The 26,893-nt window shown below is 47.5% G+C and overlaps 1 protein-coding gene across 3 annotated transcripts in view; it reads left to right on the forward strand.

Moving 5' to 3' along the window:
• MARCHF8 (membrane associated ring-CH-type finger 8) overlaps nucleotides 1–26,893 on the forward strand; it is a 192,196-nt gene that overhangs the window by 19,307 nt on the left and 145,996 nt on the right. For all 3 annotated transcript variants that reach the window (XM_024217308.2, XM_024217310.2, XM_024217309.2), the window contains exon 2: nucleotides 22,216–22,400. In XM_024217308.2, coding sequence (XP_024073076.1) covers nucleotides 22,299–22,400 — 102 coding nt within the window. In that variant the 5' untranslated portion in view covers nucleotides 22,216–22,298. The remainder of the gene's footprint in view (nucleotides 1–22,215; nucleotides 22,401–26,893) is intronic.

Raw genomic sequence — 26,893 nt, forward strand, 5'->3', positions numbered from 1 at the left:
CGGCGGCCGGGAGCCTTGGGCCCTTTTAAATTGCCGGCCCCGGGGAAGGGGCAACAACGTTAAAGCGCTGTGGCAGTACTTTAACGTCATTGCCCCTTTTGCCTCCCCTGTAGGCCCTGCTGGTAGGGGCAGTGACATTAAAGCGCTGCCACGGCTCCCTCCCCGCCCTCCCCCCCCCCATCAGCATTTCCCTGTACTTAAACTAGGAAGTAACACTGACCTCAGGGATTGTGGTGTGTTAACTTCTGGTAAATGTCAGTTTATAAATGGAAACCCCTGCAAATCCATCTGTACAAGGATGTCAAGTGTCTTTAAAAAGATAGATAAGAATCGGCCAAGTTTACAGATGGAGAAATTGAGGCACAAAGAGCAACTTGCGCAGAGTCACACAGTATGTTTGTGATAGAGCCAGAAATAGAACCCAGGAGTCCTGATGCCCTTTCCCCTTTTGCTGTACATTTGAACCTTTGAAAAGACTTGACTCAGCCGTGTCCAGTTGTCATATTATGTCAATTCAAATAATATAATTTGTAGCTAGTTCGTCACATGAATTTAAAGGCTTATTGTTGTGATGACAAAATCTAGAATTTCTTTAGATTTACAAGAATGTAGGTAGTAATCTAAACCTGTAGAAAGGTGCCTTTAAGCTGAAATAGGCTATGTGTTTAAATCAAAGTCTGGATTTACCTCAGACATATAATTTTGGAAATTTCCTGTTTGCCTGGAGATGGGGAGACACATTAGAATTTCATGCTTCTCAAAAGTAGGCTATAAAATTGCTCAAACAATGGCATATTCTCCTTACCCCTGCTTTGGGGAAATATTTAAGCCTGTTAGCATTTGAACAATTGTGAAGAAGGTTGCTTAGGCTCCTGTTGTTTGTAAGTAGCTTTAACAAACATTATCGCCTGTTGTAATAAAAATAAGTGATGTAACAGAGTATTTTCCTAAAAATACATCATTGTTAGCTGTGTACAATACAGCATGTGAGCTATGTTGGCATTAAAACAATAATGAGATTGTTTTGTCTTGTCAGTATCTTCTGTTATAAATATTTACACTGTTTAAAAAAGACAAACTTTCAGTTTTCCCTGTAAATTGATGCATTTGTTTTAAAATTCTTCATTAGTTTTGTAAGATCAGTGCACAGCAAACACCCAGAGCTATTTCCTCTGGGTTACACAATTTTTCATTTAACTCTTCACAGATTATGGTGGAGGAGGGGAAATAAATTAAAACTAGACATAGACGTTGCTGTGCTGTATCATGTGACCTCCTATGTCAAGTTAGAAGTTTGCATGCAAATTTCCTTTACTAGTCCGTAAGTATTACTGGCAAGGGACGTTCCCACCTTGAATCATTTGATTAAAGGAAATTGTATTTAAAGTTGCAGAGTCTCTTCCCCAGGTGGCAAATTTGATCATTTGGAAGGGAAATGAGCACTTTTGGTTTAGATGTTCTGAGGTCCTTTTCACTGTAGTGAGGTCTCTAAAAGTTCTCTTTCCCGACCTTTGTTTCTGTTCCTGAAAGAAGAAATATTATTCAGTTGGACTGTGACAACCTATAGGGGAATCATAATCTCTCTTTGCATGTGTGCTCTCTCTCTCTGTCCAACCCCCCGAATGACTGAGCGATTGCACTCCCGCAGTGTGTATTGACCCAGTTCCTCTTTCTCCTTTGCAGCCTTGCATTTATTTTCTTTGGTTTTATTCAGCCACAGCCAGAGTGCTTTGATCAACCTCTCCCATCCTGGGCCTTTGCTTGATTATGACTTGGAATGATGTTTCATGTCACTTCCCACAAACTGTCATCCACCTCCCTTTTTCCCCCCCCAGTCAGTGCCAGCTGGAAGGTCCTGCTTGAGAACAATGTAAAAGGCTTCCCACCCCACCAGGCCTGGATGCTTGAGCCCCTAATTCCCATTGCCCCCTGTGTGGCAGTGACTGGCACTAGCTTGTCCTATTGATCTTTTATGTATTATTTGTGAACCAAGGCTCAAGAATACCCCAGTATTTCTTGTTAAAACAAACAGAAAGCTGTTAATAGAACACAGGTTATATAATAGCATGTTGATCCTGAGCAGCTTGAAATGGGTGATATTGGATTCAAGCAAATGGAGATATAATTACTGGCAATCAACATAGCTTCATGGAAACTAGGCCTTATCAATCAAACTTCATATCATTCTATGGCCAGGTTAAAAGTTTGGTTGATAAAAGTAACTGTGTTGGCATAATAGACTTCTGCAAGAGTTAGCATTGCACAACAATCTGATTAAAGAATTAGCACTATATAGAATCAATATGGCACATATTAAATGGATAAAAAAGGATAATCTACAGTGGTCACCGTTAAAATCTTTCCTATTGTGCCTTTGTAGGTAGATAACATTATACCACAATATTCACAAACTCCCCTGTAACTGGAATAGGGAAAAGAGTGAATGCTGCAGTTACATTAATTATTTGCAAAGGCATTATTTAGTGAAGACTGCTATAATCAACTGGTTTAAAAAACAGCCTCTCTAAAGTGTATGGGCCAAGCCTGCTCCCAGCTCCTGCATGCAGCCCCTTGATTTCAATGGCAGGATTTGCCTCTGGAAATTCAGTTATCCCTAGTCTGCTGTAATCCACCCTGTTGAGCTCTTGCATGCCATTTATATTTGATTTACATTCACTGGATAAATTGTGAAGTGTTTATTTTAAAATAACATCTAAAAATGCTCTTGTGAAAGTGCATTGAAATAACTTGGAGGGATTTTGTTTAAACCTACAAAGTTTAGTGTTGAGGTTTTAGTAGCTATTCTGAAGCTTGTTTTGCCAAAACATTGCTGATCAAGTGGTGTGTGTGTGTGTATAAATATGAAAGTGATAGTCTGTCCTTCTCTACTGCCTTTCATTTGACAATCTGCATGCACGGTAATCAAGCTTTACTCTTTCCTAGTTAAACAAGGAAGGGGTACACAGAGAATCACATCACCCACAACCACTGAACTGCAGCCACCTGTGTGGTGGAACATAGAATCATAGGCTTGGAAGGGACCTCAGGAGGTCATCTAGTCCAACCCCCTGCTCAAAGCAGGACCAATCCCCAGACAGATTTTTGCCCCCAGTCCCTAAATGACCCCCTCGAGGATTGAACTCACAACCCTGGGCTTAGCAGGCCAATGCTCAAACCACTGAGCTATCCCTCCCTCCCTCCCTCCCTCCCTAACATGGCAGCCATTAAACAGTGTAGAGCACAACTACACAAGATATTAGGACATGCAGTGAAGGTGTCAAGGCTCCTTCCCCACTCTGAACTTTAGGGTACAGATGTGGGGGCCTGCATGAAAAGTTAAGCTTAACTACCAGTTTAGATCTGGTCCGCTGCCACCACTCCCAATGTGCTAATTCCCTTCCCTGGGTAGCCTTGAGAGACTCTTCACCAATTCCCTGGTGAGTACAGATCCAAACCCCTTGGATCTTAAAACAAGGAGAAATTAACCATTCCCCCTCCTTTCTCCCACCAACACCTGGTGGATCAAGATCCAACCCCCTTGGATCTAAAAACAAGGAAAAATCAATCAGGTTCTTAAAAAGAAGGCTTTTAATTAAAGAAAAAGGTAAAAATCCTCTCTGTAAAATCAGGATGGGAAAATAACTTTACAGGATAATCAAACTTAAAGAGCCCAGAGGAACCCCCTCTAGCCTTAGGTTCAAAGTACAGCAAACAGAGGTAAACACCCTAGTAAAAGGTACATTTTCAAGTTGAGAAAACAAAGATAAAACTAACACGCCTTGCCTGGCTGTTACTTACAAGTTTGAAATATGAGAGACTTGTTCAGAAAGATTTGGAGAGCCTGGATTGATGTCTGGTCCCTCTCAGTCCCAGAGCGAACAACCACCAAAAACAAAGAGCACAAACAAAAGCCTTCCCCCCACCAAGATTTGAAAGTATCTTGTCCCCTTATTGGTCCTTTGGGTCAGGTGTCAGCCAGGTTACCTGAGCTTCTTAACCCTTTACAGGTAAAAGGATTTTGGAGTCTTTGGCCAGGAGGGATTTTATAGTATTGTACACAGGAGGGCTGTTACCCTTCCCTTGATAGTTATGACAGAAGGAGAAAACAGTCTCTATTTGTGGGGATGGGGTGCAGTGAGGTCAAGGGTAATTACTTGAGTTAGAAATTGGTTAGGATGCAGTTGTTAATATCTCTTCTCTTAAATGCACCATGAGATCATAATTGATTATGAGTAGTCAAGACGTTGAGTTTTAAATTTCACCCCCTAACTTCGCACTGGGACATTGGTTCAGTACTGACTCAGAAGGAAGAATGGCACTTCCCAGAGTAGCTGGGTGTTCCTTGGTGGAATATATCAAATACTGATAAGGCCCAACCCTGCTTAGCTCAAGAGCTGCAAGAATCGGAGCTCAGAGTGATATGTCTGCAGCCTTGTTTGGTGCAGTAACATTACACCCTGTTCAGAGCAAGGCTTTAAACACTTATATGAATCATGCAAAATCCGTTCTATCAGAGTCACTTATTCAGGAGCATCTCATGGCACTGACCAGGTAAGTTTGATGAAAAGTGGAGCTGCAGTGATGGGTGTCCAGGTGATGGAGCAAACAGTGCCCGTTGAAGATGGATTCTAAAATCATGTGGAGCAGGTAGAGAGCTGCTGACTGGCATAAAAAACAAAATGTATGTATGAGTGTCGGAACATTATTCTGTCTAAGACCCACTCTGAGTGTCTGTTAGAAATTCCTGATACAGCAAGGTCTGCTGAGAATGGAATTTCAACCTTACCTCTGAATTTCCTTTTGCTTGTGAGTTAGACTGTACCAGGCTATTTTTGAGAGATCATTTTTAGTATTCATAAAAGCTGTCCTGTAAATAAGTACAGAGGGACATCTGAAAATGTGTATTATCCCAGCAGAGTACAATTATCTTGAGTGAACTGATGCTCATTGAGGTAGAGAGGGAGAGAGAGTGTGTGTGTGTGGGGACAGTGCTTAGTTAGTGCATTGTGGGTACCAGAGGAATCTCAATAATGGTCACTGCTCTGTTCATTATATAGTACAGTTGCAATTAGTGACTTTATAAAACAAATAATGTGTAAACCTAAGGGACCATAATGCCTCCTTTATTTCTTTGTTATTAGAACTCTGAACAACTGATTTGATGGGGGCTGTTGTTTAAGCAAACACAGAGCCTGATTCTATGAGGTTGAATTCAGGTGGAGCTGAGCGCTCTGAGGCCTGGTCTACACTAGGCTTTTATGTCGAATTTGGCGCCGTTACATCGAATTAACCCTGCACCCATCCACACCACGAAGCTATTTAGTTCGACATAGAGCTCTCTTAAATTCGACTTCTGTACTCCTCCCCAACGAGAGGAGTAGCGCTAAATTCGAAATGGCTATATCGAATTAGGCTAGGTGTGGATGGAAATCGACGCTAATAGCTCCGGGAGCTATCCCACAGTGCACCACTCGTTGACGCTCTGGACAGCGGTCAGAGCTCGGATGCTCTGACCAGCCACACAGGAAAAGCCCTGGGAAAATTTGAATTCCCTTTCCTGTCTGGGCAGTTTGAATCTCATTTCCTGTTTGGACATCGTGGCGAGCTCAGCAGCACTGGCAACGATGCAGAGCTCTCCAGCAGAGATGGCCGTGCAATCGCAGACTAGAAAGAGGGCCCCAGCATGGACTGATCGGGAAGTCTTGGATCTCATTGCTGTGTGGGGCGATGAGTCCGTGCTTTCAGAGCTGCGCTCCAAAAGAAGGAATGCAAAGATGTACGAGAAGATCTCTAAAGCCATGGCAGAGAGAGGATACAGCCGGGATGCAACGCAGTGCCGCGTGAAAATCAAGGAGCTGAGACAAGGCTACCAAAAAACCAAAGAGGCAAACGGACGCTCCGGATCCCAGCCCCACACATCCCGTTTCTACCAGGCACTGCATTCCATCCTAGGTGTGGCCGCCACCACTACCCCACCCGTGACCGTGGACTCTGAGGATGGGATATTGTCCGCGGCCGGTTCCTCGTCGGACATGTTAGCGGACGGGGAAGATGAGGAAGGAGATGAGGAGGACGAGGCAGTCGACAGCGCTTGCACTGCTGATTTCCCCGACAGCCAAGAGCTCTTCATCACCCTTACCGAGATCCCCTACCAACCGTCCCCAGCCGTTACCCCGGACACAGAATCAGGGGAAGGATCAAGCAGTAAGTGCTTTAAACATCTAAACTTTTATTTTTAACAGAACTGGAATATTTATAATATTAACAATGGGTTTTTCATGATTTCTTTGCCTTAGGCGATAAAATTTTTAGTCCCAACTATTTAAAAAAAATCTAACAATGTCCGGTTTTTCATGATTCTGCTGCCCAAGACGCTCCAGTCTTTAGTCCCTGCCAGTGCAGCTACACCAAAATCCGGTCTATATGTCCGGGGATAGAGACGAAATCCTCATGGGAGATCTCAACATAGGTCTCCTGCAGGTAATGTTCAAGCCTGGTCATCAGGTTCCTGGGGAGAGCGATTTTATTGGGTCCTCCATGGTACGAGACGTTTCCTTGCCAGGAGACAATCAAATACTCAGGGATCATTGCACGGCAAAGCATGGCGGCATACGGCCCTGGTTTTTGCATGCTTTCCCTAAGCATGCGTTCCTTCTCGCTGTCCGAGATCCTCATCAGGGTGATGTCGCTCATGATGCCCTGCTTTGAATTAGGGAGGGGAATGTTAGTATTGGGACTGCTTTACAGCGACGCGGTGGAGGCGGGAGAGGGGCAGCATACAGGGATCTTTCCCTGGGAGAGCCGCGAGGGGGTGGGACAGGGGCAGAGTTCATGCTTGCCGGATTGCTGGCAGCAGAGACTGGCTTTGCTTTCAATGTGAAAGGAGGCCAGTGCTACTATTAAAGTTTTAAGCAGCCACAAGTCTACGGCTTACCATGTTTGCCTGCTACACAAGTTGAGGTGTCCTGCCCCGCTTCTCAGATCGCCACTGCAAGACCCCAGGCACTGAAGGCGAGGTCCGAAAATTCGACCTTGTCCTGAGTGCGCATGTGAGAGGTGCAGTGCATGGTCTTGTTCACAGAGAAAGACTATGTTCTTTGTTCACAACTTCATTTATCTGTCTCAGGAATTCACTCCCTTTTTCCCATTCCCACAGACACATCTGCGACTGTCTCCCAACCCAGCCTGGCATCACACTCACAGAGGCTAGCGCAGATTAGGCGGAGGAAGAAGAAGACGCGTGAGGACATGTTCTCAGAACTAATGTCCTGCTCCCGAGCCCAGGCAGCCCAGCAGACACAGTGGAGGGAGAACTTGTCCGAAATGCACCGAGCAATCATGGAACGGGAGGAGAGGTGGCGTCAGGAAGACCAGCAGGCGACTCAAACGCTGCTTGGACTAATGAGGGAGCAAACGGACACGCTCCGGCGCCTTGTTGATGTTCTGCAAGACCGGAGGCAGGAGGACAGAGCCCCGCTGCGGTCTATCTCTAACCGCCCTCCCCCGCCACCAAGTCCCACACCCCCCCTCACCCAAAGTCCAAAGAAGGAGGGGCGGCAAGGGCCGTTAAAACTTTCAGTCAACCAGTGCAGACTGCTCTAGCACTGTTGGGCTCTCATTCCCCAAAATTTGAAAAGTCCTTTCCTACCCACCTCACACAAGCCCCCGTCCAAGTTTCACCACCCCTTCTTTCATGTGTGGTTCATAATAAAATATTCGTTTCTGTTAATTACTGTTTCCATGATTTTCTTTTGGAGGAGAGTCTGTCTGAAGGGGGGGAAGGGGCTTGGTAATTGGACAGGACAGTCACGTTTAGCAGGGTACAGAGGCGGGGGCAGGTCCAGCATCAGGACACATACACAGTGCAGTCACTAGTTGCCCTGGTCAGTCTGGGAGGTGGTTTTCATGTTCTGTGGGGGGGTGGGAGGGAGTAGCTCTGTGACTTTGTGGCGGGGGAGGGCAGTTACAGATCTTATGCAGCGGTCCTTATCCTGGATCACAGAGCCACGCAGCAGGGGTCTGTAACCCTCCTCCCCCTGCCAGAAAGTTACATATCCGACACATACACGCAGTCCCGCCCAGGAGTGCTGGCAGGCTCCGTTGAAACAACCAGTCCACCAGTGCGGAGCCTGTCATTCCGGGAGTTTAGAAGCATCATTTGCATCAGAACACTAAACCCGCCCCCCGCCACAGTCTGCATCCCCGGTTTAAAACATTCCCGCGAAAACAGTAATAAAGACAACGGTGTTCATTAACAAAACAGAACAGATTTTATTTTTTGGGAAGGGGGTGAAGGGGGTATGTAACTGGAGAGGATAGTCAACATAAACTGGGTAAAGAAACGGGGGCAGGTTCAGCTTCTCTTTAAACAAAGTTAATAGTCACTGGTTACCCTGCTCACTGAGGAACCTAGCTTTCAAAGCCTCCCGGATGCACAGCGCGTCCCGCTGGGCTCTTCTAATCGCCCGGCTGTCTGGCTGGGCGTAATCAGAAGCCAGGCTATTTGCCTCAACCTCCCACCCCGCCATAAAGGTCTCCCCCTTGCTCTCACAGAGATTGTGGAGCACACAGCAAGCTGCAATAACAATGGGGATATTGGTTTCGCTGAGATCACAGCGAGTCAGTAAGCTTCTCCATCTCCCCTTGAGACGGCCAAAAGCACACTCCACCACCATTCTGCACTTGCTCAGCCGGTAGTTGAAGAGTTCTTTTTCAGTGTCCAGGGCGCCAGTATAGGGCTTCATGAGCCAGGGCATTAGTGGGTAGGCTGGGTCCCCGAGGATCACTGTAGGCATCTCCACATCCCCAAGAGTTATTTTGTGGTCCGGGAAGTAAATACCTTCCTGCAGCCGTCTAAACAGACCAGAGTTCCTGAACACGCGAGCGTCATGAACCTTGCCCGGCCATCCGACGTTGATGTTGGTAAAACGTCCCCTATGGTCCACCAGTGCTTGCAGCACCATTGAAAAGTAGCCCTTTCGGTTGATGTACTGGCTGGCCTAGTGGTCCGGTCCCAGGATAGGGATGTGAGTCCTATCTATAGCCCCACCGCAGTTTGGGAATCCCATCGCGGCGAAGCGATCTATGATGACCTCCACGTTTCCCAGGGTCACTACCTTTGAGAGCAGTACCTCAACGATTGCATTGGCTACTTGCATCACAACAACCCCCATGGTAGATTTGCCCACACCAAAGTGGTTCACGACTGACCGGTAGCTGTCCGGCGTTGCAAGCTTCCAGAGGGCTATGGCCACTCGCTTCTGGACAGTCAGGGCTGCTCGCATCTGGGTGTCATTGCGCTTCAGGGCAGGGGACAGCAAGTCACAAAGTTCAAGGAAAGTCCCCTTCCGCATGCGAAAGTTTCACAGCCACTGGGATTCATCCCAGACCTGCAGCACTATGCGGTCCCACCAGTCCGTGCTTGTTTCCCGGGCCCAGAATCGCCGTTCCACAGCATCAACATGACCCATTGCCACCGTGATGTCCTGGGCGCTGGGTCTCGTGGTTTCTGACAGCTCTGTGCTACTCTCCGACTTCAGGCCCTCACGGCGATGCTGTAGCCTCCTCTCCTGATTTCTCTGCATCTGCCTCAGGGAAAGGTGTATGATAAGCTGTGAGGCGTTGAGAACGGCCACAACTGCAGCGATGGTCGCAGCGGGATCCATGCTCGCAGTGCTGTGGCGTCCGCGCTGTCACTGATCAGAAAAGTGCGCGAACTGATTTCCCGCCAGCGCTTTCAGGGAGGGAGGGAGGGCGGTAGTGACGGACGGATGACGACAGTTACCCAAAAGCACCCTCGACACACTTTTTTACCCAGAAGGCATTGGCGGCTCGACCCAGAATTCCAATGGGCAGCGGGGACTGCGGGAACTGTGGGATAGCTGCCCACAGTGCACTGCTTCCAATGTCGACGCTTGCCCCGTTAGTGTGGACTCACACAGTCGAATTACTGTCCTTAGTGTGGACACACACATTCGACTTTGTAATATCGATTCCACATATTCGATTTAAGTGAAATCGAACTACCCTCGTAGTGTAGACATACCTTGAGATTTGGGCCCATAGTTTAACAATGCAATAGTGCAAACGGATAAGCAGTGTTTGTTTTCTAACAAACTGTTTTGTCTAACACAATCATACTCCAGCTTTGAATAGAATCAGTTAGGTTGGTAGACATCTCTGGTGAGTTCTCTAGTGTCTCAATATCTACTATATATATTTATCTCTATGCCATGTAGTCCATACCCATATAAGAGTGGCAGAGTTGACTTCATTGTTCCTAATTGCTCCTTAAAATTGTTCGAAGAAAAACATTAGCCCTCTTGCAAGGAAACTTTTATTTTTAGGCTAGTAGCAAGTGGGGGGAAAAAAAGGGGAACTGAGAAAAACTAATATCAACAAGCTGCAAAGTTTCGACTGAACTAGTACAGTATGAACTAGTACAGCAGTATGTGCTCTGTTAAAGTGGTGTAAATCCAGATTAACGCCACAAACTTCAATTGCACTACTCCAGATTGGCACAACAGAATCTGGAGCACTCAGCTCTTGGCCATTTACAATAAATAGAAACACCACCATAGACAGGGTGGGGTAGGGAGAGAGAGAGAAAACTGTTTTCTTTTTTTCCTAATTTTAAACTTCTGGAATAGAAAATAGATTTATTTTTCATGTTTGCAACTGGATGATGAGCCCATGAGCTTTGATAATAAGCCTTTAATTGGGCTGCTAATGAAATACTGATTAAGCTACAATAAAACAAAATAAAATGTAGATGCAAGATCCTCTTTTTGAGAATGCACATCTGTTATCTCCAGAAAAGATTATTTAAGATACATTAGTGAGGGAGGAGTTCTGAGAAGCTCAAAACAAAATGTGCAATCTGGTACAAGAACTAACTAGTAGGGTTTGGTATGGCAGCGTAAGTTGCATTTGTAGCCTATAGAAAGTAGGCAAATATCTTATTCAGTTGAAACTGCAAACTAGGTAAACAAAGTAACAACTCAAGCAGGAACATGGCCAGGTCACTCTGTTCTGGAAAATGTCAGGGGACTCCTAACACTCACAAGTGCTCAAGATTTCACATCAATACCTTCACTAGAACAGTGCCACCGAACACTATGTTGAGAGATTGATTCACTTCAGACTGGGAGGGAGGGATGCCCGTTGCTGAATACTTCACCTATTTCTTTAGCAGGCTGGGGGCTCCCTGGGGGGCTCCGATCCAAGTATTGACCAGGGTTCGTCCTGCTTAACAGGTGAAATTTGGCAAGATCACTGCCCATGGTGATGTCACTGAATGCATTTGAGGGACACTGTCACCTAAAATAAAATAAATCACATTATATCTTTTCTTTTGTTATGCAACACATTAAATTATTCAAACCAGGTTTTTAAAAAGTCTAATTTACTTACCACAATTTATGCACTTTTTTTTTTTTTTTAATGAAATTTGACTAGTTTCAAGTCACATTCACTCTTCACTCTTCACGCTCACATTTTCATGCAGGAACACAGTGCTGCGATAATCAGATTGCAAACACTGCAGGAGAATGTTTATTTGTTGGAAATAATCCCATAAGAATTGCCATACCAGATCAGACTGGTGGTCCATCTAGTGCAGTATGCTGCACCAATGGTGGCCAGTGCTAGATGTGTTGAAGGAAGGTGCAACAAACCCTGAAGTAGGCAATTATGGAATAAACTCCGCATAGGAGAAATTTCTTCCTAATCCCTGACGAAGTGGGTATTCACCCACGAAAGCTTATGCTCCAATACATCTGTTAGTCTATAAGGTGCCACAGGACTCTTTGTTGCTTCCTAATCCCTATTAGTTGGAAGCAGTCATGTCCTGAAACATGGTGGTTTACAGCTCTTACAAAATTAAGGTTTTAAAATAGTTTTTAATGTTTACTTTTGTAAAGCCTGGCCCTTTATTTTTAATCCTTCTAAACTCTTGACCTCAATTATATGTTGTGACAATGAGTTCCACAGGCCAGTTGTGCATTGTGTGGAAAAAGTATTTCCTTTGGAATTAAAAGTTTTCATTTGAATTCAAGGGAAAAACGGTACTGAAAATATTTCTGTGGACCTTCACTGTAAGAGCAGTTTAAAAATATACATATATATTACACCCCCTACACATTTTGACCAGTGTGCCTTTAAATTGGAAGTATCTGTGTAAATCTGCTGACAATGCCACTACAGTGTCAATGCCATCAATGGAAACATGTCACGTAGTAGGAGAATGTGGTGGTGTGTTGTTTGTATTATTTAAATTGCCTATTCAGAGAGCTTAGTTTACATTGTACATCTTTGCCTGAAACTGGATCTCATTAGTTAACACACCTCTAGAAAGGAAGCCGTTGTCTTTTTGAAGTACTATACTCACCCAGGCCTGTGAAGGGATTCGTGGCGAAAAGGAACTCGGCCTTCAAACTAGCACTTCAGATCAACAGGGGAGAGCACCCCGAAATTGGGAAAAACCAGCAGAGCCTGAAAGTCTATTTAGTTATAAGCTTTTCTTATGGCATACCTCTCAGGTGATTCATGAGATAAGTCCATATTATCCCCATTTTGTAGATGGAGAAACTGAGGGACAGAGAAGTTAAGTGATTTGGCCTAAGAGACTGGCTCCTCAAATGGAAGCAGGGCTTAAAGGCAACCTCACTGCTGGTCCTGCATCAGCTTCCCTCCTTGTTGCATACAGATTGCTAAAGCACATGTTTCAGAAGCACTGCTAGAAAGAGGAGCCAATGTCTCCAAGTGCATGCATGTTAGCCAGCAGTATTTGAAGCAGGGATTTACTGTGTCCATCTGTGAAGTCCCACAGGTTGTCGAACACTGATGTTTGCATTATTATAATAGATTCTCATTCTTGCACCCATGAGTGAAGGCTGCTGTCATTACATGGTGGCTGCATCTACGGTATTCTCTCTTCCCCTAAAATTTCTCCTCATTGCTATCGCTAGTGCAGTTCTACCAGTGGTAGCCTAATTGGAGCAGTAATGTAGATAAGGCTCCAAATGACTGCTGACATTTTAGCAACTGTTTTGTCTACCTTGCTCAGAGCAGGTCTTGGTTCCATTGAAATCAATGGCAAAATTCCCATGAACTTTAGTGGAATCAGGATTTCACTCCAGTGCTGTTGAAACCCTGACAGTTGCTGGCATGTTCTCTACAGTAGCAATTGCACCATTGACTGTTGTAGCTTCGATGGTGGGAATTTTTAGAAGAATAGAATCCAGTGTAGACAAAGCCATAATGGGTACAGCATGGGCAGTGGAAATTCAAGCTTCCCCAGTCACAGCCCTGGCAGTGTGCCTCATCCATGACCTGAAGGAATTGCCTCTGGGGTGAGAATTGCAATCCAGTACCCATGGCCTAGTCAGCCCTTGACTTCTCTAATGAGGCTGCCACCAAAGGGGCCACATTGGTGCCAGCTGTGATGGTAGGAGTTTGGATTGTTTGATTTTAATGTGGACATCCATGCATTTGGAGCTGGATTGAGATCACGTTTCCCATCAGGTGGTGGTGTCTTTCTACTAGCCTCGGGTGTCTGTAGTTTTTGTACAAGTCAATTAATCACTTCTAGTAAGGTTACCATTTAATTATTGCAGCAGAGCTAGTGATATGTCAGTTTGAGGATGAAATAGTGGCTCCAGCACTGAGTCCTAGGAGAATGTATTGTTTGACCTACCAGTTTGTCATTCGATATTCCTATGTTTTTCTAGCCATGCCTTTAATCCATGACAAGCTTTTATCTCTCACACAGCGGCTACTAGGTTTCCTTAGCAGCCTCATGAGGGTGAGACCATATTGCATACTTTCTGAAAATCTAATTGGATTAGAGCTACTAGTTTAACTCTTTTGAAGAATTCTAACACAAGCCGTCACAGATGTATTATGTGCCTATAGAGAAGCAGGTCTGGCTTGTTTAGTATAACCTGATAGAAATTAGGTGCTTTTTAACTCTTCTGTTGTTCCCAGTGTAGCCCTAAGGCTCAACAGCCTGTAAATTGCAGGCTCCCCCTTAGGCTATGTCTACACTTACCATGATGGCTTGTAGAGAACAGGCACTGCACAAGTAGCTACATGCCACTAGGAAACACAGGCTATGTCCACACTTGTCATTGCGGTGCTGGTGTGTAGCTGCACTCTGCAATGAAAGGCTCTGGCAGCAGTGAGTAGTGGGTGAAAGACCCTGGCAGTGGGGGAGCTGCCAGAACCTTTCCTTGCTGTCCCCATGCTGCTGGAGCCTTTCATTGTGTGTGGGGGGGAAGGCTCCAGCAGCTGGACACTACACTGCTAAAAATAGCAGTGTTGACCTGGGAGGCACTGCATGTAGAGAGCCCCTGTAGGGTGTATATATCCTGGGAGTTCAGGCATGTATGGCACTCTACTCAACCCACCTTAAAACATGCCTCACCATCTACACTGCTGTTTATACCCATGCTAGCTGGGCAGTATCTACTCTACATGCTTCCTGCCCTGCCTTTAGATCCCCCTCTAATCCTCAGCATTAGTGGCATAGGGAGGGCAATTTACTGTACATATTTTCATTAGTAGATCAACTATTATGCTTCATTTCCTTTGTGCAGTTGGAAAAATACCTTCCACTCTTAGTTTGCTTATTGCACTTTTGATATTCTTGTCTCACTCCTCCTTTGGTTATATACCGTCCGGCTTTTATCATCTGGCACCTTTTGGAAAATGAGGCTAAACAGGTTTGTGTCTGACACATGGGCCTGCGTCACATTTTATTTGTGCTCTGACTTGGATAACTATTGCTGATAAGTCCCACATGCACTCGCCTTCTCCCCATACCCTCTCCAACAAAGGAAATACCCTGTATGAAAATGAGAGGAATAAACATGGAGGGGAGGGGGGGAGAAGAAGCATCCTCTATGTGCTTGACATCTAAATGCTATACATGTATTACCTTCAGTGATTTGATATGCCTTATAATTGCTAGCACTCTTCTATATATGTTATGGGCCTGATCCTCACACAGATGTATACCTGTTATCTCCATTGACATCAACCTGGCCCCATATGTGGGCAGGCAGAACGATCCAGCAGATAGACCACAAGAAACTTGGGTTCTGTTCCTGGCTCTGCCACTGGCTTGTTGTATGACCTTGGTTAAGTCTATTCATTTTCTGTACCTCAGTTTCTCCATCTGTAAAATGAGGCTATTGAGACATCAACCCCTTTATATAGTGCCTTGGGATTTACAGCTGAAAAGAGCTATAAGAGTATGCCGCAGTAGTTTACTACCTTCATTGACCTTGTGAGGGTTAAAGGCAGATCCTGCTCCCATTCTAGTCAGTGGCAAAGCTCCAGCTAACTTTAGTGGGAACATAATTAGTCATATGCAGAATTAGAAGTCCTTGGAAGCCTGGCCTTTCCTTAAAATGTTCAATTAAACATTATTTTAGAATATATTTGTACAATATGTGTTAAGCAAAGACACTGCGTACTGGGTTATACCACTTCCATGTGGATGAGCTCTATAATATATTAGACCCCTATCTGTACACCTCCATTTTCAGCTGTCACTGAGTTTAAAAAACAAACAAACCCAAAGTTGTATTTTTCTTTTGTATCCATAATATATCTTGATTCATGTAGTCTTATTTAATGCAGCCCCTGTTGCGTTAATTCCTCTCTAATCCCTTCCTTTAAATACCATTGATTGTGCTTAATTTGTTGCAGGGTAGGTTCAAACTAAACACACCATGACCTGAAGTATTTCTACAAAAATTTGGTTTAATAGAAACTTGCTAATCTAATAAAAGGTGTTGCTAATTACGTTTTGCTTTTCAGATCAACATTGCAAATTTGGCAATACATGTTTCTAGAATCCTAAACATGAGGCAAACTATTGCTCTCTTGAATGTCTACTTGTAATACTGATAACTCTTTGTTTTGGTTGAAAGTTATGCTAGGGAAAGAAGGATGTATGTGTGTACAGTACCTAACACAATGGGTTTCTGATTGCTGGCTCAGGGTGCTAGGCACCACTGCAATGAAAATAACAACCATCAAGCTATTCTTGGTGATTGACTCCTCTTTCAAGAGATTTCTTCCCACTGCTAATGTATGAATATTATTTATACAAATGTCCAGAGAAGTTACAAAGCTCACTTCCGTATAAATGAATCATTTTTAATTTGCGGACATGAAAGGTGTTGGATAGAGCTGTTTGAGATATATATCTAGATCATCTAGATCTAGATATAAATTAAATTTAATGTAAAAATGGCTTTTTGAACAATAGAGATTTTTCATGTTGGTCAATGTTTTCTTGGGGGGAGGGGGGAGTGGTTCTGATGAGAAAACTAAAACTGAAGAAGAGCTTTGTGTAAGCTTCAAAGCTTATCTCTTCCACCAATAATAAAAACTATTACCTCACCTACTTGGTTTTTCTCAGACATTGAAAATGCTTACCAACACCCCACAATTGGTTTTTTGAAAACCTATCTAGATAAGTATAAATTCGCAATTTTTTTTTTTTTCAGTCAAAAAGCCAAAAATGTCTTCATGGGGAAATTTCCAGGAGAATTTTGTTTGTAATTTCCTATGAAAAAGAATTGGTATGTTTTGAGCAGCTCTAGCACGGGAATTACAGTACAGCCCTGGAAATGGAAATCCTGCTTTTATATCTACACAGCAAGTGCAACACAAGCAGTGACAGTGCAAACTTCCCTTCCCTGTATACAGTTCTGATCTGGAGTGACCACCTCAGGTAGTGGAAAGGTAGTTTGGTCTCTATGGCGTGGTCTACACTACGACTTTAATTCGGATTTAGCAGCGTTAATTCGAATTAACCCTTCACCCGTCCACACAATGGAGCCATTTAGTTCGAAATAAAGGGCGCTTAAAATCGATTTCTGTACTCCACCCCGACGAGCGGAGTAGTGCCAAAATCGATTTTGTCAATTCGAATTAGGGGTAGTGTGGCCGCAATTCGATGGTATTGGCCTCCGGGAGCTATCCCACAGTGCACCACTGACCGCTCTGGACAGCAATCTGACCTCGGATGCACTGGCCAGGTAGACAGGAAAAGCCCCGCGAACATTTGAATTGCATTTCCTGTTTGCCCAGCGTGGAGAGCACAGGTGACCACAGATAGCTCATCAGCACAGGTAACAATGCAGGCTGATAATTGAAAAAGAGCACCAGCATGGACCGTTCGGGAGGTACTGGATCTGATTGCTATATGGGGAGAGGATTCAGTGCTAGCAGAACTTCGTTCAAAGAGACGAAATGCCAAAACTTTTGAAAAAATCTCCAAGGGCATGATGGAGAGAGGCCACAATAGGGACTCAGATCAGTGCCGCGTGAAAGTGAAGGAGCTCAGACAAGCCTATCAAAAAACAAAGGAGGCAAACGGTCGCTCCGGGTCAGAGCCGCGGACATGCCGCTTCTACGCCGAGCTAAATGCAATTCTAGAGGGGGCCGCCACGACTACCCCACCTGTGGTCGTGGAATCTGAGGCGGGGGTAATCTCAGCTACACCTGAGGATTCTGCGGACGACGAGGAGGAGGAGGACGAGCTTGCGGAGAGCACCCAGCACTCCGTTCTCCCCCACAGCCAGGAGCTTTTTCTCAGCCTGAGTGAAGTACCCTCCGAACCCTCCCAAGCCAGTATCCAAGACAACGACCCCATGGAAGGGACCTCAGGTGAGTTTACCTTTTTAAAATACAAAACTTGTTTTAAAAGCAAGGTATTTTAATGATTATTTTGCCCTGAGGACTTGGGATGCATTCGCAGCCAGTACAGCTACTGGAAAAGTCTGTTAACGTGTCTGGGGATGGAGCGGAAATCCTCCAGGGACATCTCCATGAAGCTCTCCTGGAGGTACTCCAAAAGCCTTGCCACAAGGTTTCTGGGCAGTGCAGCCTTATTCCGTCCTCCATGGTAGGACACTTGACCGCGCCATGCTTGCAGCAAGTAATCTGGTATCATTGCCTGACAAAGCCTGGCAGCGTATGGTCCCGGTGTTTGCTGGCATTCAAGCAACATCCGTTCTTTATCTTGCTGTGTAATCCTCAGGAGAGTGATATCGCTCATGGTAACCTGGTTGAAATACGGGAATTTAATTAAGGGGACAGAGGTGGCCGTTCCTACTGGGCTGTTTTCCTGTGGCTGAAAAGAAATCCTTCCCTGCAGTTAGGCGACCGCGGGGGGGGAGGGAAGGGGGGATTGGCCCAGAGCTTTTCGCGTTTGGCTAGCAGGGATCTTCCCTGTTACCAGCCACGCGGTCGGGGGAGGGGTACATTGATCATCCCAGGGAATTCATGGCGGGGGGGGGCGGGGTGGTGGGGGGGTTAGTTTGGTTTCTGCAGGGACCTTCCCTGATACCTGCCACGCGGTGGGGGGAGGGATATAGCGATCATCCCAGAGAATTGGATGGTGGGGGGGTTAGTTTGTTTTCTGCTGCTGAAGGTTAACAGGAAAACCGCAGCAGTCAACAGGCTTTGCTTTGGTATGTGGGAAAGGAGGGCGCAGAAGTCGAAAGACAATGGCTTACCATGGCTGCCTGCAAGCTGAATTCTGTTGCCCGGACCTGCATCTGTGATCTCTAACACCAAAGCCACAGGCACTCAATATTAAGAGGCAAAATCACATATGCTATGTAATGTGAATAGTGTTGGTCACCGTGAAAGAGTATAAGCATTGTTCTGCAAAATGTATCTTTTTAAAAAATTCTCTCATTTTTTCCCTCCCTCCTGCAGCTGCAAATTCTTCAAGCCTCCCTCCTCCATCCCGAAGGCTAGCACAGATAAGGCGTCGGAAGAAGAAGACGTGAGACGAGATGTTTGCAGAAATCATGCAATCCACCCGCAGTGACAGAGCTAATCTGAATGAGTGGAAGGACACGGTTTCAAAGTATAGGAAAGAAGCCAGTGACCGTGAGGACAGGAGGGACCAACGTGAGGACAGGAGGGACCAACGTGAGGACAGGAGAGACGCTCGAGATGAGAGGTGGCGGCAGGAAGATCAGAGGAATCGGGAAGCAACGGTGGGGCTACTGCGAGAGCAAACAGACATGCTCCAGCGTCTGGTGGAGCTTCAGGAACGGCAGCAGGATTACAGAGTGCCGCTACAGCCCCTGTATAACTCCCCTCCCCCCTCACCATGTTCCATATCCTCCTCACCCAGACGTGTAAGAACGCGGGGGGGGAGGCTCCGTACACCTTCCCATTCCACCCCAGTGGACAGCCCAAGCAAAAGGCTGTCATTTTTTTCACCATTTCTTAATGGCCTTTTCCTTCCCTCCTCCCAAACCCCACCCGGGATCCCTCCCTCTTTTTATAATCTATGAATAAAGAATAAATGATTTTTAAACGATAGTGACTTTATTTGGTTTGAAAGCAAGCTGGGGGAAGGGGGAGGGTGGGTTACTTACACAGAATGAGTCAATAAAGGGGGCGGGTTTTCATGAAGGAGAAACAAACAGAAATTTCACACTGTAGCTTGGCCAGTCATGAAACTGGTTTTCAAAGCTTCTCTGATGCACACTGCTTCCTGGTGTGCTCTTCTAATCGCCCTGGTGTCTGGCTGCGCGTAATCAGCAGCCAGGCGATTTGCCTCAGCCTCCCACCCTGCCATAAAGGTCTCCCCCTTACTCTCACAGAGATTGTGGAGCACACAGCAAGCAGAAATAACAAGGGGGAGATTTCTTTGGCTGAGGTCAGAGCGAGTCAGTAGCGATCGCCAGCGACCTTTTAAACGGCCAAATGCACATTCTACCACCATTCTGCACTTGCTCAGCCTGTAGTTAAACAGCTCCTGACTCCTGTCCAGGCTGCCTGTGTATGGCTTCATGAGCCATGGCATTAAAGGGGTAGGCTGGGTCCCCAAGAATAACTATTGGCATTTCAACATCCCCAACGGTTATTTTCTGGTCCGGGAAGTAAGTCCCTTGCTGCAGCCCTTTAAACAGAATAGTGTTCCTGAAGACGCGAGCATCATGAACCCTTCCCGGCCAGCCCGCGTTGATGTTGGTGAAACGTCCCTTGTGATCCACCAGTGCTTGCAGCACCATTGAAAAGTACCCCTTGCGGTTTACGTACTGGCTGCCCTGGTGCTCCGGTGCCAAGATAGGGATATGGGTTCCATCTATCGCCCCACCACAGTTAGGGAATCCCATTGCAGCAAAGCCATCCACTATGACCTGCACATTTCCCAGAGTCACTACCTTTCGTAGCAGCACCTCAATGATTGCTTTGGCTACTTGCATCACAGCAGCCCCCACAGTAGATTTGCCCACTCCAAATTGATTCCCGACTGACCGGTAGCTGTCTGGCGTTGCAAGCTTCCACAGGGCTATCGCCACTCGCTTCTCAACTGTGAGGGCTGCTCTCATCTTGGTATTCTGGCGTTTCAGGGCAGGGGACAGCAAGTCACAAAGTTCCATGAAAGTGCCCTTACGCATGCGAAAGTTCCGCAGCCACTGGGAATCATCCCACACCTGCAACACTATGCGGTCCCACCAGTCTGTGCTTGTTTCCCTTGCCCAGAATCGGTGTTCCATGGATAGAATCTGCCCCATTAACAACATGATCTCCAAAGCACCGAGGCCCGTGGTTTGAGAGAATTCCGTGTCCATGTCCATGTCCTCATCACGCTGGTCGCTGCGCTCCCGCCGCCGCCGCCTCCTCGCCTCGTTTTTCTGGTCCTGGCTCAGCATAAACTCCACGAGAACGCGCGAGGTGTTTACAATGTTCATGACTGCTGTCTGGAGCTGAGCGGGCTCCATGCTTGCCATGGTATGGAGTCTGCAGTGTTCACCCAGGAAAAAAGGCGCGAAATGGTTGTCTGCCGTCCGTTGCTTTCATGCAGGGAGGGAGGGAGGGAGGGAGGGGTGAGGCTGTACCCAGAACCACCTGGGACAATGTTTTGGTCCCGTCAGGCACTGGGATCTCAACCCAGAATTCCAATGGGCAGGGGAGACTGCGGGAATTATGGGATAGCTATGGGATAGCTACCCACAGTGCAACGCTCCAGAAATCGACGCTAGCCCCGGTACATGGACGCACACCGCCGAATTAATGTGGGTAAAAACCGAATTAATGTGCTTAGTGTGGCCGCATACAATCGAATTTATACAATCTGTTTCCCAAATTCGAATTATCTAAATTCGGATTAATCCCGTAGTGTAGACGTACCCTATGGGTCATTCCTATTTTGATCTCTTTGGTAGCAATTGTGGTGGTGGTTTTTGAGATGTGGTGCTTTGTCCATTAGGAACTGGACAGAGGCCACCAACTTGCTCAGTTCTATTCTATATACAGCCTCATCACCATAGTGTCCGAGCGCCTTAATTGCTATTAACAGCTGCATTCATTATAGTTAAATCTGCAAAACAGTTTCAGTCATAACATCTTACTTTCACATTGTGAGCTAAAACTTTGCATGCTTAGGGCTGCTCTACACTGAAAAGTTACATTGGCATAACTACATGTTTCAGGGGTGTGAAAAACCCACACCCCAGAGAGATGCAGTTAAGCTGATTTAACCCCCTTTCTTTAGAGCAATGATTTGAAATTTGGAGAGGGAAATGGGGAATGACTGGGAGCCAGTTGTCTGGGAGGGAAAATACTGAGATCAGCCGGGGGGCTAGGAAGAGGGGTGGGGGGAACTGGGGACTGGCTGGACAAAGAGACTGGGAGTAGGAACCTGATGGGGAGGAGAATGGAAGACAAGGAGCAAGGGGTGAAGGGAGAACTGGGACCGCTGAGTAAAGAGACTAGAACAAGGAGCCAGGAAGAGGGGGAGACTGGGACAAGGAGCCTGACGAGGGATTTAGATTGAATAAGTAGTCTGAGGGAGGAGACTGGGATTGGGAGCCAGATTGGAGTAGGGGGGAGCCAGAAGGGGGAACTGGGACTGGTTGGGCAAGGAGACTGGGCAGCATTATTAAGATAGCCAAATAAATCACTCAAAAGTTAGGAAATACCAGAATTAAGATTGCCCATAAAAAGCTCCAAAACCCCAGATTGGAATCTCTGCCCTAAGTGTGAACGTGTCTGCCTCTGAGTTTCAATTCCTGATCCAGCCAGTGTGCGAAAGCTTACTTCAGTTCTATTCTCCAAAGAGCAGATGTGATGTGTTAGTCTGATTTGTTGTTTAACTTGGATGGTTTAAAAAATACATCAGAATAATTGAATTTCAAACAATGCTAATGCTTTTCATTCTTTCTTTAGGTGCAAGGCCCGGCAATGGCACTAAATGAGCCCTGTATCAAAGACTCTTTCCTTTAAATGAGAGGACCAAACAGGACGGTGTGATGAACATGCCACTGCATCAGATCTCTGTCATTCCAGCTCGGGATGTCACCTCTTCCAGAGTCTCTAGGAGCAAGACCAAAGAAAAAGAGAGAGAGGAACAGGTAATGCCAGAATCTTGTTTTCATAGGAAATTATCCCGCTTTCTGACTAATAATAACAGTGCTTAATCAAGGTACCACATGGGGCCTGATTCTGCATACCTTCTGCACCAAAATTCCCATTAATATTGTGCGTATTGACTGCACAAGGAATTCCTGGACCCTTTGTTCTTTCATTGTTGTATTAATCATTTAAACAATCGGCCGCACAAGACTGGGGATCGCTGTGGTCTAACGTCAGCAAAATACAAATTTCAGCCATCCATTCTGCTTAAGAATTAAAGACAGCAGGGTGTATTGTGTGCAGGGTGTGATGCTATTATTAGTGAGCTTGTAGTGTGATAGCTTCTGTTGCTGTTCATTTTTTTTTGTGCTAAATAGTGTGATGGGTATGCAATTAAGTGAGCGTTTTGACTCTTGTGTACTTCATCTTTAAATCTTCATGGGCTCTGCTTTTGGCATTGACTGGCAGCCATATTGTAGTCCGCACAGGATGGACTATCACAGTGGGGAGACGCACACCCTAGGCGCTCTCCTGGAGACTTTACTTTTGTTTTTTATTGTTTTCTTCTTGTAATCTGCGGAAAAAGAAGATTTAAAGCATCTGTTTTTCTTTGTGCAGAGTGAAACATAACACCAAAAAAGTAGGAGACTGATTGGATTCTGATGACTGAACCACTTGAGTCTTTCTTTTCTAGCATATCATGTCCTTGTGCCATACACAACAATTCTGTTTAGTCCGTACTGTGCCTCCATCCAAGCCAAAGATTTTATTGCGTATCAATATTATAGTCCAAAATGCACTGTATGTTTGCATTTTGGATCATCTGCGAATTTCAAAGCATTCCTAGGTGTTTTTAAACTTTTACTGTCACAAAAAACATCAAAAGAACATTCATGTAATGGAACAAACCTAGGAGATGGAAATTTCACAGGTTAGGATTAAACATTCACGAAGGCCAAATTCTGATGAGATGTAAATTACAAATTGGTTATGTGGGCATAATTTACATGGCGAGGGTCTAGAAGGGCAGGGTTGTAGCAGGAAGAGCAACCAGCAAGAGAGTGTAAGAAAGGATGGAACAAAGAAAGCCGTGCCTATCTTCTTATGCTCTCCTGCTACAACCCCTCTGCCCCCTTCCATCACTTTGCTGTATGAATTACATCTACCTAGCCCATAAGTAAATATTAACTATCTAAGTCAGTATGGGTAACTTACCCCATAGTTTATGTTGCCTCTGAATTTTGCCCTGCATGCTTAATAACATCTTTAACATTTGGGGGCAACTCTCAATCAAGGTTGGGTGGCGTGAGTCTACTTTCTGTTTGTGGGTCCAGGCTGGAAGCTAGTCTTGCTTGGTTGTGGAACATCCTCTCCTAGGAGGTGGACTAGAGTCTCACATTTGCTGCCTGTAGCACATAGTATTTCTTCCAGTTATAGCTGTAAGTGGTTGTTCTGTGGTCTCCTTCATTACAGAATACCTTTTCACTCCATTCCTCTTCCGTATGGAATCAGCCTATTCTTCTTCGAGTGCTTGCTCATATCCATTCCAGTTAGGTGTGTGCGCGCCGCGTGCACGATCGTCGGAAGATTTTTACCCTAGCAACACCCGGTGGGTCGGCTGTGGAGCCCCCTAGAGTGGCGCCGTTATGGCGCTGGATATATACCCCAGCCGACCCAGCGCCCCCTCAGTTCCTTCTTACCGCCCCTGACGGTCGTTGGAACTGTGGAGCGCAGCTTAGCTGATCTCCACACTCCCTAGCTTCTCATTGCTCTTGTTGTATTTAGTTATATAGATAGTTGTTTAAGTTAGTTAGTAGTTAGTTATAGTGTATATATATATAGTTGTAAGTTGTTATCGGGGGTTTAGGGGGTGTTTTTCCCCTTTCCCCCCGGCGCGCAGCCGGGCCCATGCCCAAGGCTCCTGGCTTTAAGCCGTGCGCGTCCTGCGGGAAGCACATGCCAACTAGCGACCCGCATAGCTCCTGCTTGAAGTGCCTGGGAGAGACTCATCCAGCAGATAAGTGCCCTATCTGCAAGGCCTTCAAGCCGAGGACAAGCAAGGAGCGGGACTTTAGGCTCCGACAGCTCCTCATGGAGGCGGCGCTGAGTCCAGATCCTCCCTCGGCGCGCCCTGTCCCGGCACCGAGCGCTTCGGTGCGCAGCGCCCCGGCGGGCCCGACCGGTGCGGCGGAAAAGACTGTCCGGCACCGACCGACGTCGGCACCGCGCCCGCCCAAAGAGCCTCGGCACCGATCCATTTCGCCGGGTCATAAGAAGACCACTAAGGCACGGGACGCTGCTGCCGCGAAGATACAGGCTCCCCCGGTGCCGGGGGTAGAGCCGCGTCCGCAGCTGGACCGCCAAAGACAGGCGGCCACACCGTCGACTCCGGCACCGAGGCCGTTGAGTCCGGTGCGGACTGTTTCACCACCAAGGCTGGTGGTGGAACCTTGTCTCCCTTCCACCCCGGAGACCTTTGCCACGGAGAGAGACCTGATTGCCCTCACGGAGCCGGCGCCGTCGCAACTCCCGGCACCGGTGGCTCCACGCGTGCTGCAGTCCAGAGGCAAGCCTGCCCTGGTGCGCCCACCGTCGACAGCACGAGTCTCTCGGCACCGCTCCAGATCCCGAAGCAGGTCCCGACGCCGCTCGGAGTCCCGGCGCCGAGGGTCACCTCGGCACCGGTCGTACTCGCGGCCCAGATCTTCCTCGCGGCGCCGTTCAACATCCCGGCACCGCCGTGACGACCGGCACCGATCGGGGTCGAGGCGCAGCTCCCGGCACCGGTATGAGCGCCGCTCGGGCTCGAGAGGCCGCTCCCGGTACCACGCCTCCTCCAGATCGTCGTCACGATCCAGATCGGGATCCCGGCACCGGAGGGACTATCGGCACCGGTCCAGGTCCCGGCACCGTTCGCCGGAACAACGCAGGGACAGGTCCCCGTACGGTCGGCACCGATCGGCACCGTACCATCCGGTGCCGACGGCATCGGGTTCGGCACCGCCGTGGCCGTCGAGATCGGCGTCCCGGTCATCTGAGACGGTGGAGCCCGGCCACCTGCAGGAGGCCGAGGAACCGATGCAAGGGCCTGCGCATTGGTCCTTTTGGACTCCTTGGGCCTATCACCAAGCTCAGGGAGCTCCCCTGTCGGCTTCCCGCTCTGGCCGTTCGGACACCAGGGCCCCGGAGTCCACCATCTCCCGCCCTCCTCCAAGGGACGTGGAGGCTCCAGTGCCTGCACCTGCAGAGGCCCCTGACCAGGGAGCAGAAGATGCCCAACACCAGGAGCACCTGGAGCAGGACCAACCATTGGACCCCTTGCCACCGGGGGCATCTTCCTCGTCCTCTCCTGATGAGGCCGTAGCGGGCACGTCGTCCATCGGGCCGCCCCCGATAGACCTTCGGGCCCACCAGGACCTACTGCGGCGCATGGCCCGCAATCTGGACCTCCAGGTGGAGGAGGTTGCGGAGGTCCATGACCCGATAGTGCAGATCATCTCAGCGGATGCTCCATCCAGGGTGGCATTACCGCTGGTCCGCACCATCCAGGCCAACGCCACTACTATCTGGCAGACCCCGGCCTCTATTCCGCCCACGGCCAGAGGGGTTGAGAGAAAATACTTTGTTCCATCAAAGGATCATGAGTATCTGTACATTCACCCCCAACCGTGCTCACTGGTGGTTTCCTCAGTGAATGCACGGGAGCGCCATGGCCAGCAGGCCGCTGCGCCCAAATCGAAGGACGCTAAGCGCTTCGATTTGTTCGGCAAGGTGTATTCGGCTGGCGGACTGCAATTGCGGGCAGCGAACCAGCAGGCGCTACTGAGCCGCTACGGCTTCAATATGTGGTCCTCGATGGGGAAATTTAAAGAACTGGTTCCCCAGGACTCGAGGGACGAGTTTGGGGCCCTGGTAGAGGAGGGCAAGCGGGTGGCATGCACCTCCCTACAGGCGTCCCTCGATATAGCGGACTCGGCCGCTAGGACCCTGGCGTCGGGGATAGCAATGCGCCGAATCTCCTGGCTCCAGGTGTCGGGCTTGCCTCCGGAACTGCAGCAGACCCTGCAGGATCTACCGTTTGAGGGCCAGGGCCTCTTTTCGGAGAAAACAGACTCGAGGCTCCAAAACTTGAAGGACTCTCGGACAATGATGCGCTCCCTGGGGATGCATGTCCCAGGGCCTCAGCGCAGGCCCTTCAGGCCGCAGCCTCAGCGGTTCTACCCTCCCCCGCCTCGTCCAAGACAGGACTTTGCTAGGAGGCGGGGTCGAGGTGGTAGGCGGAGGTCGACCGGCCCTCAACCCGGTCAGAACCAGGGCCAACCTAGGCCATCTTCTGGGCCTAGGCAAGCCTTTTGAAGGTGCGGTCGAGGACGGCACCTTAGCCACTTTCCAGGATCCTGTTCCCCCCTTCCGGGATCGCCTCTCCCGTTTCCACCATGCTTGGTCCCGTATAACCTCGGACCGTTGGGTCCTTCGCACGGTGGAGAGGGGA

The sequence above is a fragment of the Terrapene carolina genome, unplaced genomic scaffold, assembly GCF_002925995.2.
Source record: "Terrapene carolina triunguis isolate 2854851 unplaced genomic scaffold, T_m_triunguis-2.0 Scaffold402, whole genome shotgun sequence".
Taxonomy (NCBI): domain Eukaryota; kingdom Metazoa; phylum Chordata; order Testudines; family Emydidae; genus Terrapene; species Terrapene triunguis.